Raw genomic sequence first — 16,260 nt, forward strand, 5'->3', positions numbered from 1 at the left:
CTGCAAACACTGTTAGTTTTCTTTGGTGAAGCGAGCAGTTTCATTAAGTAACCTCATGCATCTTCGTGATATAAAAGCCAAGTGTGCTCATCTGCCCCCTTGTCCCCTTACTGAGCTGCACACATCAGCCTCCTGCTCCTGAGCCTTTGCAACTTGCCGTCCCCTTTGCCTGAATGCTCTCCCACCACATAATCTGCACATCTGGCTCTCACTTCCTGAAATGTCCCTGCAGCTCAGTACACATTTGCTGAAGAAATAAAGTATCCAACTCCTGAGGATGTGGGGATACACACATGCTCTTTCCTCAGAAATTCCCTGAGCGAACATTTCAGACTATGCAGGAGACAAATTCTCCCACCAGGACTGCTTTTCATTACCTCCAGCTTCTTAACCCATCTCTTCCTTAAGAAGCAGGATACATTTTTTTAAAAAACATTACGTTTTCTCTCAAGAGAAAAATGGCAACCAAAGGAGGTGGCATAATATTTCCTTGTGCTTTTATGGTGCCAGCACTGTGATGTTCATGCCCTCACCACAGCACTTCTTATAACCTGTACACCATCCTGATAGGCTGGTATTACTGGTGTTTCATAGCTCTGGTTAAGTCACCAGCTCACACGGGACAGAACTAGGATTTGCAGCACCTGGGCTGCCCGACTCCATGACCCACACTCTTGACTAATCAGACAGGAAGTGAGAAAGGTAAACTGGTCCTAATCCTCTCTGACCCCAAGTGCCCTGTTATGAATTGGCTTGTGCACCCCACCCAAAAGGATACGAAAAAGTGCTCAGAATGTGGCCTTATTTGGAAATAGGGTCTTCACAGAATAACCGAGCTTGTTAGCTAGATTCCCATCCAATATAACTGCTGTCCTTGTCAAAAGGGATAACTGAGACACACAGTGAGAGCAGGACAGAAAAAGACAATGTAAAGACACAGGGAGAAGGTAGCCATATGACACTGGAGACTGAGACTAGAGTGGTGCAGACACAAACAAGGAACACCACGGATCGCTGGCCAACACCAGATGCTAGGAAGAAGCAAGGAAGGACTCCACCCCGTCTCAGGGAGCATGGCACTGTCAACACCTTGCTTTCAGACTTCCAGCCTCCAGAACTGGGAGGGAGTAAATTTCTGTTGTTTTAAGTCTGCCCACCAGTGTGTGGTACTTATTTCACAACCTGGGAACAAATGCAGCCATGCCATGGAGTTCAGATTTTACTCTGGCAATGGGACTCGGAGGAGGGCCGGAGAAGAACTTCTGTTTCTCACACTGTTTCAGATACAGACACCTACTCCTGCAGTCCTGATTCTGTGACTGCTCCATGCTGTGGAATCTGAAGGCTGCAGCCAGATATGACAGCTCCTCATCTAACAAGTATGAAGCGAAATACAATAACTTCCTCAATGAAACTCTGAATATCCATACATAGTGCCCACTGTCAACCCTACATCCAAGCTATTCAGTCAATTCTGCTCCTAAGACCAGAATTACATACCCCAGTCCCAGTGCCAAACAGAAAGTGGGTGCCATCAAGGGCTGAGGGCACCTGACTTCTGCTGGCTCAGTTTCCGAGCCTTGACTGGTTCTGTGTCCAGAGAGAGGCAGCCAAGCTACGTATAGCTACTCCAGAGCTCAGAGGACCGCCTCCTGAAAAGTATTTACGGAGATTAGCAGCTAATCTCCAAAGCCTCCAAACCCCAGAAAGTTAGGAACGGAGGAATCAGATTCTACTCCAGAATAGGCTTATTCCACGAAGCTCGTCTTCCAGTTCACTTTTGTGTTTTAGAAACAACCATGAAAAAGGAGGTAGTAATGCCCCAAGTCCAGCAGATGCTGTCCATGCATCTCCCCTCCAGCTAATGGGGCCTCTGGCCACTCCTGGGGGTCAGACAACCCTAGAGCAGTGGCCAGAGGAACTACCTTGCCACTACTGGTCTAAGTGAGCAGAAATGCCACAAAGCAAAGGAATGGGGCTGAGAGGTACAGGAGACCTAGGCTAGTCTGGGTGAGAACACAGTAACAGACTAGTAACAGGCCGGGGCCCACTGACCTCCCATGCGACCATATACCTTGGGCCCACTGACTCTGAGATGCTGGCTGAAGCCCTCCCTGTAGGCCCGTGCATTACATTACATACAGGGGTGGAGCAGGGTCAGAGCACACGGCCTGCAGACAAGGCAGTCCAATGGGAGTTACAAACTCCACCTCACACAGAGGCTGACTGCAGGGCCCAGGAACCCATATACAGGACCCAAGGCACATCCAGCCACTGGGACCCAGGTCTCTGGCTTTTCTTCCTTCCCGTTTTGCATTGTCTACTCTCTGGGCATAGCCACCATTTACCAGCAGCCACAATTGTCAACGAACATGATTTAGAAAGGATCCTGCACAATGGTTCTCTATGAATCATCAGTGAATCAACGTATGAATGAAGGAGAAAAAAACCTACTCTGTCTTCCTTTTTTTAAACTAATCTGGAGAATATTTGATAGGGTGAGAAGCTGAAACTATTTACCTGCAAGAACATTTTTGACGGCCTGAAGATTTTAAATATTGGGGCTATAGCTGATCCCAGTTACTGAGCAAGGAGCAACCCTGCAACACTGGATGACATGTAGAGCCAACAAGGGAGGGTTAAGAGGACTCTAGGATTTATCAAATTACAACTCCATGATGCAGGCTGTAGGGGCTGCCATAAGCAAAAAGAACAGAAAAGAAAGCTATCGGAGGTTAACAGGGACTGCTACAGGGAAGCAAAAAGGAGGCTTAAACACTCTTGTCTCGGTAATCACTGAAGTGAACTGGCTTCAAAAACAAATACATATTTCACCCTGGCCAGTGTGGTTCAGTAGTTAAGAGTGTCAGCCCATGTAACAGAGGGTCTTAGGTTCAATTCCCTAGGGGCAGGTATCAGGGTTGCAGGTTTGATCCTGGTCCCGGTTGGAGCGGGGGGGGGGGGGGGGGGGGGGGCGGTGCGGGAAAGGAGGAGGATCCACAACCAATCGATGTGTCTCTCTCACATGGATGTCTCTCTCTCTCTCCCTCTCCCTCCATCCCTTCCACTCTCTCTAAAAATCAATGAAAAAAATATCCTCAGATGAGGATAAACAAAAAAAACAATAACAACAAACAAATACATACTTCATATATCTAACCTATTTCCAAAAAAGGCCAAAGCAATGTGCAGAGAGGAGCAGTTCCTGTGCAGGCCTTTAAACCAAAACACTTCTTTTCGCCAGGAGACAGCTGTAGATTTAAGGGCAAGAGAACTGCTGTGAGTATCGAGAAACACATACATTTATGTTTATGTGTTAAGATAGACAAGAGACCAGCAGGAAATAAATGACAATGTTAACAATTTCCTCAGAGTGATTTTCACTTTCTTCGTTGTTGAATAAGGCATTTTCAGTTAATCTTTTAGAATGATCATGCATTTTTTGGCCTGTGAAAATTTCTTTAAAGTAAGAATAATGCCTTAAATCATAAGTGCTAACCTTCTTCTAAAGTGTATTTATCTGATTTACAAATTTGGCTTCAAATAGATTTACTGTGAACTTAAATATATATTCTTTAATTGTATTTTGAGGCCTAAAAGATTGTTACATTTCTTTTGATATCTAAATGGAAATCCACAGGCTCGTGACTCACATTTTGAAGGGACAAGAATGGAAGTACTATCCCAGCAGCGTGAAGTGAAGCCGCCAAGTCACTACAGGGCTGTGTTAGAGACGCCCCTTCTCTGAGGGGAAGGGGGCACAGACAACTAACCAAAAATCTCCTTTAAAGCCACCAGTGTGGCCCAAGCCTCCTCTCCTGTGCCATTGGGGCTGGCAAAGTTCTGTTCCTGAGGAACATCCTGCAATTTCTTTCTTTCGTTCGTTTGTTCGTTCTTAATATATTTTATTGATTTGTTACAGAAAGGAAGGAAGAGAGATAAGAGAGTTAGAAATATCGATGAGAGCTGAAACCGGTTTGGCTCAGTGGTAGAGCGTCGGTCTGCTGACTGAAAGGTCCCAGGTTCGATTCCGGTCAAGGGCATGTACATTGGTTGCGGGCACATCCCCGGTGGGGGGTGTGCAAGAGGCAGCTGGTCGATGTTTCTCTCTCATCGACGTTTCTAGCTCTCTCTCTCTCTCCCTTCCTTCTCTCTGTAAAATATCAATAAAATATATTAAAAAAAAAAAAAAAAAGAAACATCGATGAGAGAGAAACATCGATCAGCTGCCTCTTGCACACCCGCCACTGGGGATGTGCCCGCAACCAAGGTACATGCCCTTGACTGGAACCGAACCTGGGACCCTTCAGTCCGCAGACCGACGCTCTATCCACTGAGCCAAACCGGTGAGCCAAACCGGTTTTGGCCATCCTGCAATTTCATTAGGAAACCAAATCAGCAAAATCTGTGAGCTGTGTCTAAAGTTGCCCAAATAACTGATCTGAAGTAATCAATTCAATTCAAATATTTGCTGTAGGACTCGCAGAGCAGCATGCCACACGTTCCCACTGCCACTAAGACACCAGCCCAAGGCACCTGCAGACCAGCAAAGATGGAAAACCGTGCAAGGTCAACTCTAAGGTCTGCCATCAGGAAATCTGCAGCCCTGTAGCTTTGTTTTTATATATATAAATTCTAATTCTTCTGTGCTGGACAGGCTGTGGACTCTTTAAAAAAAAAAAAAAATCCAAACTCCCTTTTTAGTATACTGTTAGTTCCTTTTAAATTTGAGCTTCTCACAAGTGATAAAAACTTAGAGATGATAAATTCCCAGAAGTTGAGCTATGTTTCTGTTAGAAAAGTCAAATGCCTCTTAGTATACTTCATTACTTTACAATTAAAAAAAAATGTTTTTAAACACATTCTGGCTAATTTTATTAGAAAAAAATTTTTGTATGATTTTCATTTCACCAGTCTGTTCTGGCATACTTCTACTGATATCAGAATCCCTGCATGAACAGCCGCCAGTGTGCACACCTGCAGCATCTCCCACACCCTGTGCCCAATTCAATATCATTGCCATGGCAGTGATGGACAACAATCTTAGCCAACATGCTGCAGTACCCTTGGTCAGATTGCCTCAAGGCTAGGCAGTTGCTGGCAAAAATGACCAATTTTACTTTGCCTTGTCTGATAGTTTCAGATTCTGTTTATATTCCAACATGTACTTTCCACCTTTTATAACAAGTAGGAGCCTAGAGCTGATTGACTCCAGTGACTTTTTCATCTTCTTTGTGGTTACTATCTTTCTTTCTATCTTGGACAGCCCCAACCAAGAGCGGCTGCCAAGATGGTCAGGGAGCAAGAAAGTTCTAGTTTGACATCAAATAAAAATACTGTTGTTACTCTTTAGGGCAAATTCCTTTTTATTTTTTTTTTATTTTTTTAATATTTTATTGATTTTCACAGAGAGAAAGGGAGAGAGATAGAGAGCTAGAAATGTCGATGAGAGAGAAACATCCACCAGCTGCCTCTTGCACACCCCCTACCAGGGATGTGCCCGCAACCAAGGTACATGCCCTTGACCGGAATCGAACCTGGGACCTTTCAGTCCACAGACTGACGCTCTACCACTGAGCCAAACCGGTTTCGGCTAGGGCAAATTCCTTTTTAACCAGCAACTTCCAAGTTTTTGTCAGAAAGTCTATTACAGACTTAACACCCCAAACTTGTATACCCAGACACCTGGGGCGCTGGGAGCACTTCTGTTACCTTAGCAAGGGGGTTCTGGATTCCTATGACACACCCACCCCAGTGTGTCTCTCCTAGCATGGACCAGGCCAGTCATAGATGGACCATCTCAACACCTCCTGTCTGACCTCCCCCTGGTCCTCACATACTTCCTCCTTCCTCTCTAATTGTTCCCCTGCTGCCTCCATGGCACCATCCTCAGCCCTAGTCTCTGGCTCTCAAACACATAAGGTTTAAGTCCACTCTCTGCAAACCAACACAGCCAAAGAGCATACACAGAGACAACTTCATCTGGTTCAAATGCTACCCATACCCAATTTGAAGGCTACTATTTACAGAGCACCAAGTTCTATCCTCTAACTCTAATATCAACAAACATAAGTGTCCTCTTAGTCTCATCTTGTAGATATAAAATGGTGCTCCTTGCCCAGCCAGCATGGCTCAGTGTTTGAGCGTTGACCTCTGAACCAAGGAGTCATGATTCAATTCCCAGTCAGGGGACATGCCCGAGTTGATGTCTCGATCCCCAGTAGGGAAAGTGCAGAAGATAGCGACCAATGATCCTCTCTCATCATGGATCAGGACAGTGTGTTTCTATCTTTCCCTCTCCCTTCCTCTCTGAAATTAATTTTAAAAATATTATTTTTAAAAATGGTGCTCCTTAAAAGGATTATTCCCAGCAACCACAGAACTTCTATTTCATATGTTTGATACTTCTGCACCTTTCTCCTCCCACTTGCAAAAAAGTAAATACATAGCACACATGCAGGCACGCACACACACACACACACACACACACACACACAACAAACACCTCTGGGAATCTAAGTAACAAAATAAACTGATGAGTGGAATGGATCCAGAAACATAGAAGCATGGAACAGAGTGCAGAATCTCAGAAGGAAGGCGGGGGAGGGTGAGTGAGTAGGAGGTAATAAAAAAATAAATAAACCCCACCTTTGGAACACACAAAGTCCAAGATAACTCAAGAAGACTATAACACCTATAAAGTCAACATATACTTTCATAGAAACCAAAATATGTCAGGTGTTTTTAAGTGAAAAAAGATTAAAAAAAAAAAAAAAGCCTAATCATTCTTTTTTAAAATGGTCATCTGTGTACACAAATGCTAGCCCTGGAGAGCAATGCACTCCTTACTACCTGTAACAGGGAAGGTGCACAAGGGAACTTTCTGGGTAATAGAAACATGCTATCTCTTGATCTGGGTGGTAGATACATAAATATAGGGTGGGGCAAAAGTAAGGTTACAGTCATGAGTACATGAAACAGTTTTTTCTTGTATTATTTATTGTCTCATTTTCCATATGAACAACTGTAAACCTACTTTTGCCTATGTATAAATTATCATTTTACTAAGGTTAAAAAAAAAAAAAAATAGACACAAGGCACTTACCAAAATTTAAGAAAATCAATTTGGCCTGTATCCCAGGACATAGTCTGATGAGGAATGGAATGGCAATATATAATCCCAAAATACATAGAAGTATCTTCCTCAGTTGGAGCCACATGCCCTTTCGCCTGCGAGAGAAAAGCAAATAACAGGTCAAAGGCAGTAGGCACAATTTTGCTAGAGTTTATTAATAGCATTATCGACATCACTAACCGAGATCCACAAGTATCTTTTTCCACAAGAATACTTTCCCGCCTATTTTTGTTAAAATAATGATTTTAGGTCTTTTGATTTGATCTTAGAAAACTACTGTAAATTTTTTCCCCTGAAAACTGAACAGTCACGATGATTTCCTATTCTTGCCCTGGGATCTGAACACAGCATAAATATCAGATCTTTAGGAAGAACCCAACCTAATATCAGACCACGGCTGCAACTTCATGTCAAAAGACAGTGACTACATCTGGGCCTTGTGATCACCTTGTGATGCAAGCTAGCCACAGGTGCAGGTTACCCATTATCTCCTTGTAGAAAGTGCATACATCAACAGACTCTGCCTAACCAGGTCCTGTGAGGGAGCAAGGGCTGAGAATAAAACTTGGCCATCACTGCATGTCCTCCCATTTCTGCCTTCATCCCTGTGCCACCACCCAATGGAGGCCCCTTTTCCAGGCACTTCATGCCACACTGTCATCCTGGGTCTCAAGATCCTCTTATAATCTCTATCCAGCTTCATGACATCCTATCGCTGTTCTGATCCCTTTCAAAAATGTCTCTAGAGGAGACAAAATGGCGGCGGAATAGGCAGACGTGTCCTGAGCCTTGTCCCGGGGCAAAGAGAGGGAGCAGCTGAAACAAGAGGAATCCAGCCCGAATTGGTGAAGGAGATGCAGCTGGTGAGAAAGTTTGCAACTGGGAAGGGCAGAGATGCCCTGAAAAAAAGGTAAAATCATGGATCTGGGCAATAGAATCTGCTGGATCTCTATGTCCAGAAGGTCAGGGGAAAACTACACAGGCAAAGCGTCTGACTGTGAGAAAAAGGGCCCACGGGACTGCGGGAGGTTGTGGAGTTTAGACCTTGGGGTCTGGATTACCGATCTGAGCTCAAAGGCAGCTGAAGGGCTAGCTGCCCAACCACGCAGTGCTGGCAAGAGAGGAGCTTGTAAAGACGGGGTCCCTCCTCGTGCTGGAACCTGTGTCTTTCTCCACTGAACCTAGTTCGTAGGACCTCTCAGACACAGACACTTACCTATGGCTGAGGTGCAGGAGAAGGGAGGGAGTTGTGGAATCTAAGGAAAGTAGGAGGCGGATGGTTCAAGAGAGGTGGAAGCACACCTGGTGCTGAGTCACATCTGGTCCCTGGTCGCCATTTTCTCCTGAGAGATAGCCCCTCCCTCCAGTCTTCAGGCAACCAATATAGCCACACCCATTTCCTCCCTAATTAACACCATGAAATAGGAATACTCCCTGAGGCCATGGAACTGCCCAAAAGAAAAATCTAGGCACCTCAATTACACAGTTACACTGCCAGGGCCCTTCGGAGTGCTTCAGTGTGCCTTACTGGCAAACTTACCATGGGTGTTCCTGTGAGCCACCACTGGGAGTAAGTGCCTATCCACACAGGTGCAGCAGCAAAAGCTGAGTCTGCCCACCCCACAACTACAGTACTCTGGGCAACACAGCCACGCCTTTCTAGAGTGCAAGACCCCTGAGCCATATCACCCTGACAGTCGGTTCCTTGGTGCCATTATGCGTCCCCACAGGGCAAGCGTGATTTCAATTTAGGGTGTAAGACAGCAAAAATTGGGATACTCCCCTCCACGAATGCTGACTTCCAGACATGGCAGTTGTGCCTCTCAAGCTTGCAGACCTACATAAAAAAAAACCAAATAGTTCAAGTAGGGAACTATACTAGATTACCAAGCCCAGGAGAATTGAGACATTACACCAGTAGCACCATCCCCGAAAGAACCTGGGTAGCAAAGCAACTGAATCTACAATTAAAACATCACAGGAAAACATGGGGAGACAAAAAAGCAATCCCCAAAAGAAAGAAAAAGAGGAATCACCAGAAAGGGAGTTAAATGAACTTGAGGCTAACAGCTTAACTGAGAAAGAATTCAGAGTATTTGTTATAAGGATGTTTAAACAGATGGGTGACAAAAACACACAACTCAATGAGAACTATAAGGAGCTGAATGAAAATGTCACCAACATGAAAAGAAACCAAGAGGATATGAAGAATGACATAGCTACAATAAAGAACACATTGGAAGGCTTAAACAGAAGACTAAAAGAGGCTGAGGACCACATCAACAAATCAGAAAACAAGGTAGGAAAAAACACACAAATACAGCAGCAACTGGAAAGAAGACTTAAAAAGCAAGAGGAGAGCCTAAGGGAGCTTTGGGACAACACAAAACGAAACAACATTCGAATAATAGGGATACAAGAAGGAGAGGAAGAAAAGCAAGGAATAGAAAACCTCTTTGAAGAAATAATGATGGAAAACTTTCCTCATATTAGCAAGAGAAAAAACTATGCAAGTCCAAGAAACACATAGAGTCCCAAACAAGTTGAACCCCAAAAGACCAACACCAAGACACATCATAATTAAATTGGCGAACACTAACGACAAAGAATCTTAAAGGCTGCCAGACAGAGACAGAAAGTTACTTACAAGGGATCGCCTATTAGAATATCAACTGATTTCTCAACAGAAACATACTAGGCCAGAAGGGAACAAAATGAAAACTGGACAGATACATGCAAAAAAAAAAAAAAATGAAGCTAGATCACCAACTTACACCATACCAAAAATAAACTCAACATGGATAAAGGATTTAAACATAAGATGGGAAACAATGAAAATACTAGAGGAATCCACAGGCAGTAAAATGTCACACATATGCTGAAAGAACGTCTTTACTGATACTACTCCTAGAGCAATGGAAGCTAAAGAGAAAATAAACAAATGGGACTATCGATACATCAAAATAAAAAGCTTTTGGACAGCAAAGGAAACCATCAATAAAGCCCACTGCGTGGGAGAACATATTCACCAATGATATCTATGAGAGCAGGCTGGAGCACAGACCAGTGACGACTAGAGCAGAGCTGCCTAGCTGAAGAAGGGCCTAGCCCCAGGTCACCTCCTCACAATCATGCTATTTTCATGTCATAGAAAATTGCATTTGGAATTGAACACCACAGAGTTTGGCCCAAAAGGCTGTTCTATTTGCAGTGTCAGTTCACAGCTGGGAGGCTGGGGGGTGAGAGGGAAGAGGGTTAAGAGATCAAACACAGGGGTGCATGCTGTCCAGAAAGCAGGTGAGGAGCATGCAGGAGGATCTGGAGAGAGCGAGAGCATGGGGCAGGAAGGACTAGGAAGGAGGCTGTAGCACCTATAGGCTCACAATGCCCAAAGTAGGAGGATCCCCCACTGACTTCAGCTCTGGTACCAGAATACATCTTCCACTGAAGTTCATTCACATTTATGACTCAGAGTATGTTTAAGCATTCTGGCTTTTCAGCATCAACTGGTAGGCCTCATGCCTTCTAGGCTAATATAATAAATACTATATGCATAGTGCACGAAATTCGTGCACAAAATTCATGCATGGGGGTCGAGATGGGAGACTCCCCTCAGCTCAGCCTGCACCCTCTCCAATCCAGGACCCCCTGGACATCCCTCTCACAATCCAGGACCACTGGCTCCTAACTGCTCACCTGACTGCCTGCCCAGTCATCTCCAACTGCCAGCCCCCCACCAGCCTGGTCAGTTGTTTGGTCATCCCTCACTAACCCCCTGCTGGCCTGGTCGCCCCACACAGCCTGTTTGGTCGTCTGTTCGGTAGTTTCGGTTGTGGGGGTCGCTTAGGCTTTGATATACATTATACAGAGTATGTATTACATGAAAAGCCGAGGCTTGTGTACAAGACATACTGTCCACATGGAACTGAATGTATACAGAGGAGGACACTCTTGGGACATAGCATTCACAAAGACACACAGGATCCCAAAGACACTCAATACCACCACAGAAATCCAGCAGCCAAAAGCTATTGAATCCACATAAACCTATGCAAGACAGGACTGCATTTTAGAAAATAAAAAACAAAAAAGAATTTGTCTGGTCTGTTTAGCTTTTGCCCATCCCTTCCATCTTCTTCGAATACCAGAGTTCAGAATCCCTTTGGCAGTTCAGTTAGACATCTGCCTCAATCACAAGTTCCCATTCCCTTATCTGACTTTACTTTCTCTTTCATATCTTTTTCTTCCCCTTCTGTGCCTTCTAAAGAGATACTTCGAACTGTGCCTACAAACATAATTAAATTGTCTTGAACAAAGAGGACTTTTTTTTTTTTCCTAAGAGGTATGAGCTGTCAAAGACTCTGTATATGGAACTGGAAAAATAATGGTCTGGACAGTCCCAAAATAAATTCCCTCAAATAAATGCTATCACATTCCTGCTAAGCCACAGCTGGATCTTCTGGGTATGATACTGAACCAACTGGTATTACCAAGTGAACATGTTTTCTATCTTGTCCATTTGCAGACTGAGAAACACTTAATGCAGGATGTCAAGACTAGCAGAGATTCTAGTCTTGACAAAACCTAACAGGTAGAAAACAAGTAAGCTTTTAAACCACAGATCCCTAGCCCCAATTTTAAGGGCAATACCGGAAAAAAAGAATGAGGATGAGCTTGGATAGAATTATCATTTCATTTTTATTTTTACCATTTCCTGCTAAAAGAGCATAACATTCGGGTGAATTTAAAAGGTATATTTTTACAAAGATCTTTCATTACCTTTCACCAAATAAAAGTTGTCATTTATAGTTTAAAGAGCGTTATTTTCCTTTTCCCCACTTTAAGCTGTGAAACTAGGGCAATAATATGAACCACTGATTGACGGATAAAGAGGGTCCCCTTTCCTGAGAGAACAGAAGCTAATATAGGAAATCCAACTTATATTGTAATTTTTATTAAGGAAAACTTGGGTGAACAAGCTTGTTTATATAAATGTAGTTCCTGTGCTTGAAGTTGAAAAAGAAAAGTATACCTTAAGTGCGTAATCTAGAACCTTTCAGTCAAACGGCATCTGCAAAACTGAAAGGGGAAAACGATACTCAAGGTCAGGCACCACACTAGCTCCTGCTGGTTGTCTCTGTCTGAAACAGCTATGGTTTCACTTTCAACTTTCCATCGGGCCCTATGTGGGGCAGCTGGCACAAGCCCTCAGATCCCCTTAAATCGGCATATATCAATAAACACTCGGTGAGTCTTTCCAGACAGTGGCCTTCCCATGACCCCATTTGGCACCCAGCATTTAAAACTGTTGGGAACTGACACCTTCACTTTTCCTGGGGGCGTGATCTCAGCCAGTGCATCCCTTGCTGCCCACCTCTCCAGCATCAGCACCAGAACCCCTCATACGCAACTCTGCCTGCATGACCCCTCCATGAGAATTCCTCAAGTGTGCTACAGATGAGAGACACACTCTCCCCGGGAAAAGGGTTGGAGTTACCGGAAGACTGGTGAGAATGAGGAGCAGGCCTTGCTGAGTAGGAAAGCGCAGAATGGGTGGCTGCTCCCCCTCAGACATCTAATTTGACAGTGATTTGCTTTTCAGCTTAGTGTTTCTGGGTAGATGATTCCTCTGTTAGCAATCTGGTAATACGCGCCCCCCTCACGCACTTGGGGCCTGTGTGCTGCACTTCCTAGAGTGAGCCCGGGTAGGGGAAGTGTGCAGCACAGGTCTCTCAACCTAGGCTTCTGCGTGAGAGCAAGGAGCTGAGATGACCGGATCCCTGGGCAAACCAACTCTCTGTTTCTTCTGTAATGGAATCTACCTGGAAGGCCACTGTGCAGAGTAAATGAGCAATGAAGTGAAATGCTTAGCACAGAGTCTCACACATGGAGCAGACAACATTAAACTAAACTAAAAAGGCCTCTGGGGCTGGGAAAGGGGCACACACATCCTGGCTTTGTCCAGTCCTCACTGACACTGGCCCCTTTTTCTTGGCAAAACAATCCAGAGAGCTCTAATTTCTTGTTCTGGTATCTTGTATTACAATCGCTCTTTAACTACATTAGTGCTTAAAAGCAGTTTGATGCTTCAGACATGACTCCAGTAATGCCACGTGCAGTATCAAAAGGGAAGCTAAGCTGCAAGCAGGCACGGGGCTGCCAGCCTCCTCAGGGGAGTGAGCCCAGCCCTGGCAGCTCACTTCTGCAGCCCTCAGTCCTGAGAACAATGACACCCATAGCCACGTTAAAGGACCTTTCAGAAGTTCTGCTTGAGTGGTTTCTGCCAAAGGTTCCCAGAGCGTGCCCTAAGCCCAGGAAAGGCAGGGTCTCGTAGTGATTAGTGCTCCATGTGTATTTCATTATTAGTGCACACAGTTGTGTGCTCCACTAGCCCTAGTACTGCTCCACCGTCATCTGCTACAAAAGCCTACCGGTTAGTGCCACTCACCAGTTGTCTCTGGTTTCTTTGGGCCTATGATAGAAGGGCATGTTTCCTCCCTCTTCCCCCTTAAAGTTAGAGGTGGGCCAAGTCACTCACGTTGCTAAGGAAACAGAAGAGCAGGGAGCAGAGCTGTGTCACTTCTGGGTGGATGTTTCAGGAGTAACCACTGCTGACGAGATGAGGTCCCTGCTGGCCTGGCTTCCCAAGTAGTAATCACAATGGGCAGAGCCCCTGCAGGGCATGTGGAGGGAGCAAGAAACACAGCAATGACGGGGGTTCTACAGCATGACCTACTCCACTCTGACCTGTACTCATTGCTTTACCTGAACGGAGGGTCCTCGGGTAAGATGAACAATGTTAAGACCTGAAAGGACTGGGCTGAAGGTCCCTATGTCCAGCGATCAACTTGGCTTCTCCATTTGGAGTTTCATAGGCAACTCAAAAGTAACTTGTCCAAAACCAAATCCTTGATCTTCCACACTCTCCCTAACCTAAGCCTGCTGCTTCTCCTCTGGGTTTTCCAGGCCCTAGGCAGATCCCCAGGGGTCATTCCTGACACACCCTTCTTGCCCTTACCTCCACTTCTAATCCACATGATGTCTCCAAAATACATTTCAAATCCATCTACCTCTAGTCACCTCAACTGCTACCTCTCTGATCCAGGCCAGAGATATGTTGTTTTGCCCAAACCCAAGAGCAGTCCCAAACTTTTTTTTTTTTTTAAGATATTTTTATTTATTTATTTATTTATTTTACAGAGAGGAAGAGAGGGGTATAGAGAATTAGAAACATCGATCAGCTGCCTCCTGCACAGTCCCCACTGGGGATATGCCCGCAACCAAGGTAAATGCCCCTGACCGGAATCGAACCTGGGACCCTTCATTCCACAGGTCAATGCTCCATCCACTGAGCCAAACTGGTCAGGGCAGTCCCAAACCATTTTGATTATATATTTGATCAGTAACATTTGAGCATGTCCACAATATATTTATTAACGAATATATATAATTTGTCTCTATGTGCATGTTGATTCATTTCTAAATACGAATACAATTAGAAGTCCCAATATTTCCTTTCTATACCCTGGTGACCGTTTCTCATATACCCCCAGGATCAACCCACCCCACTTAGGAGACTACCAATACCTGGGCCTTATGAAAGAGCTAATGAACCTCAAAGACCTCAAAACCCATACTTGAAAATCTCTAGGCCTGGGGTTCCTTGTACTGAGAATGGAGCTGAAAAGCCTATCCTGTTGAACCCCACAGGCCAGGTAAAAAGGATAGACCAAATGTCCCAGCATCAAGTCATTCAATCCTATGGGTTAAGACACCCAGAGATTGTACTGAAATGTCTCTAAATCATTCCCCTTCCATTTTAATTTGAACAAAACAATAACTCACAATGAGGCAAACTCAGAATTTATCTCCATATCTACAGAACTATTTTGAAATATTTCCTGTTCCCAAAGCATGTGGCATTAATTAAGATGACATGGAGAAATACAAATTAAACCATGAAGTTCCATCTTCTCCTAGATTATTGGCAAAAAATAAGAATACTGACAAAATGACAATGAGTGAACACTCTCCTGCTGCCAGTGAAACCTGCTCTCTGGTGACCAAGCAATTTCACTCTGAAGGACTGACCACACAAATGCAATCAGCCCCGTATGAGAGGAAGGCCCTGCAGAGATGCCCTCTCTGTGACAGGAAAATGGAATATATTTGCAATATTCACCAGGGGTTACTTTTCATAGCTTTGTGTCCTGCCTGATAACAGATAAATGCAGAAAATTTTGCATGTTGCAAAAAGGATTAAAAAATAAATTAAAAAATCACCTCAAATTACATGACTGTAAACAAGCTCCTGTGAGTTAATGTACTAGAGTAGTATGTATTTATAAACAGAGAGGCATACTGACTCTATCTTCTAAAATCAGGTTCTGTGGTAGAGATGGCTAGCAGACTACCACGTTTATACTTCCTGAGGAAAAAGCTGATGGGAAGTGGCTGCCCATTTGGGTCTACATTTCCAGTCCAGCAGGGAGCAAATGGGGCCATGTGAGTCAGGAGATATGTGTCTGCTCATAGGCACTGATTTGGTAAAGCAGCTAGTGTTATCCTAACTACCTACTATGAAATTATACTCTGTCTACATGCTCATTTTTGCTTTTAGCCTACCAATAACTTTTTAAAGGTTCTATGTTTACATAGTTTAAAAATAAAACAATAATTTCACTGCTAATTTGGTTCCATGTGCCCTGTCCCCTTTTTGCCTATTTAACCATTTTTATTTGCTACTTATCTGTACATGTATTATGCAAATATATGTACATGTGTAAGTATAAAATACATGTACAAAAGGTGGCATACTACATGTTGTAAACTCTTTTACATCTTGATTTTCCTCTTTCAACAATATATCCAGGCATTTTCTCCATTTTTATCCTATTGCCTTTTCCAGCATAGAATTTCTTTGGATTGATACATCACAGGTTTATTAAAGCAATCTATCGCTGGACACTCAGTATACTGTTTTCAGCAATCAGTGTCATCATGAATCATTCTGTCCATATATAATCTTTTCTATGCAAGCACTCAGAGGATAGTCCTACAATAGAAACTGTTTGGGTCAAAAAAAAGCACTCTTTCAAACCCCTGACTCCCTGAAAGCCTCGCTA

At 44.0% G+C, this 16,260-nt stretch overlaps 1 protein-coding gene and 1 pseudogene across 2 annotated transcripts in view; both read right to left on the reverse strand.

Moving 5' to 3' along the window:
- The window catches only part of ABHD12 (abhydrolase domain containing 12, lysophospholipase), a 62,833-nt gene that overhangs the window by 22,019 nt on the left and 24,554 nt on the right, over window positions 1–16,260 (reverse strand). For both annotated transcript variants that reach the window (XM_036417774.2, XM_036417775.2), the window contains exon 2: window positions 7,106–7,230. In XM_036417774.2, the coding sequence (XP_036273667.1) occupies window positions 7,106–7,230 (125 nt within the window). The remainder of the gene's footprint in view (window positions 1–7,105; window positions 7,231–16,260) is intronic.
- LOC118707822 lies at window positions 4,907–6,129 on the reverse strand (annotated as a pseudogene).

This window comes from Pipistrellus kuhlii, unplaced genomic scaffold (assembly GCF_014108245.1).
Source record: "Pipistrellus kuhlii isolate mPipKuh1 unplaced genomic scaffold, mPipKuh1.p scaffold_m20_p_6, whole genome shotgun sequence".
NCBI classification, from domain to species: domain Eukaryota; kingdom Metazoa; phylum Chordata; class Mammalia; order Chiroptera; family Vespertilionidae; genus Pipistrellus; species Pipistrellus kuhlii.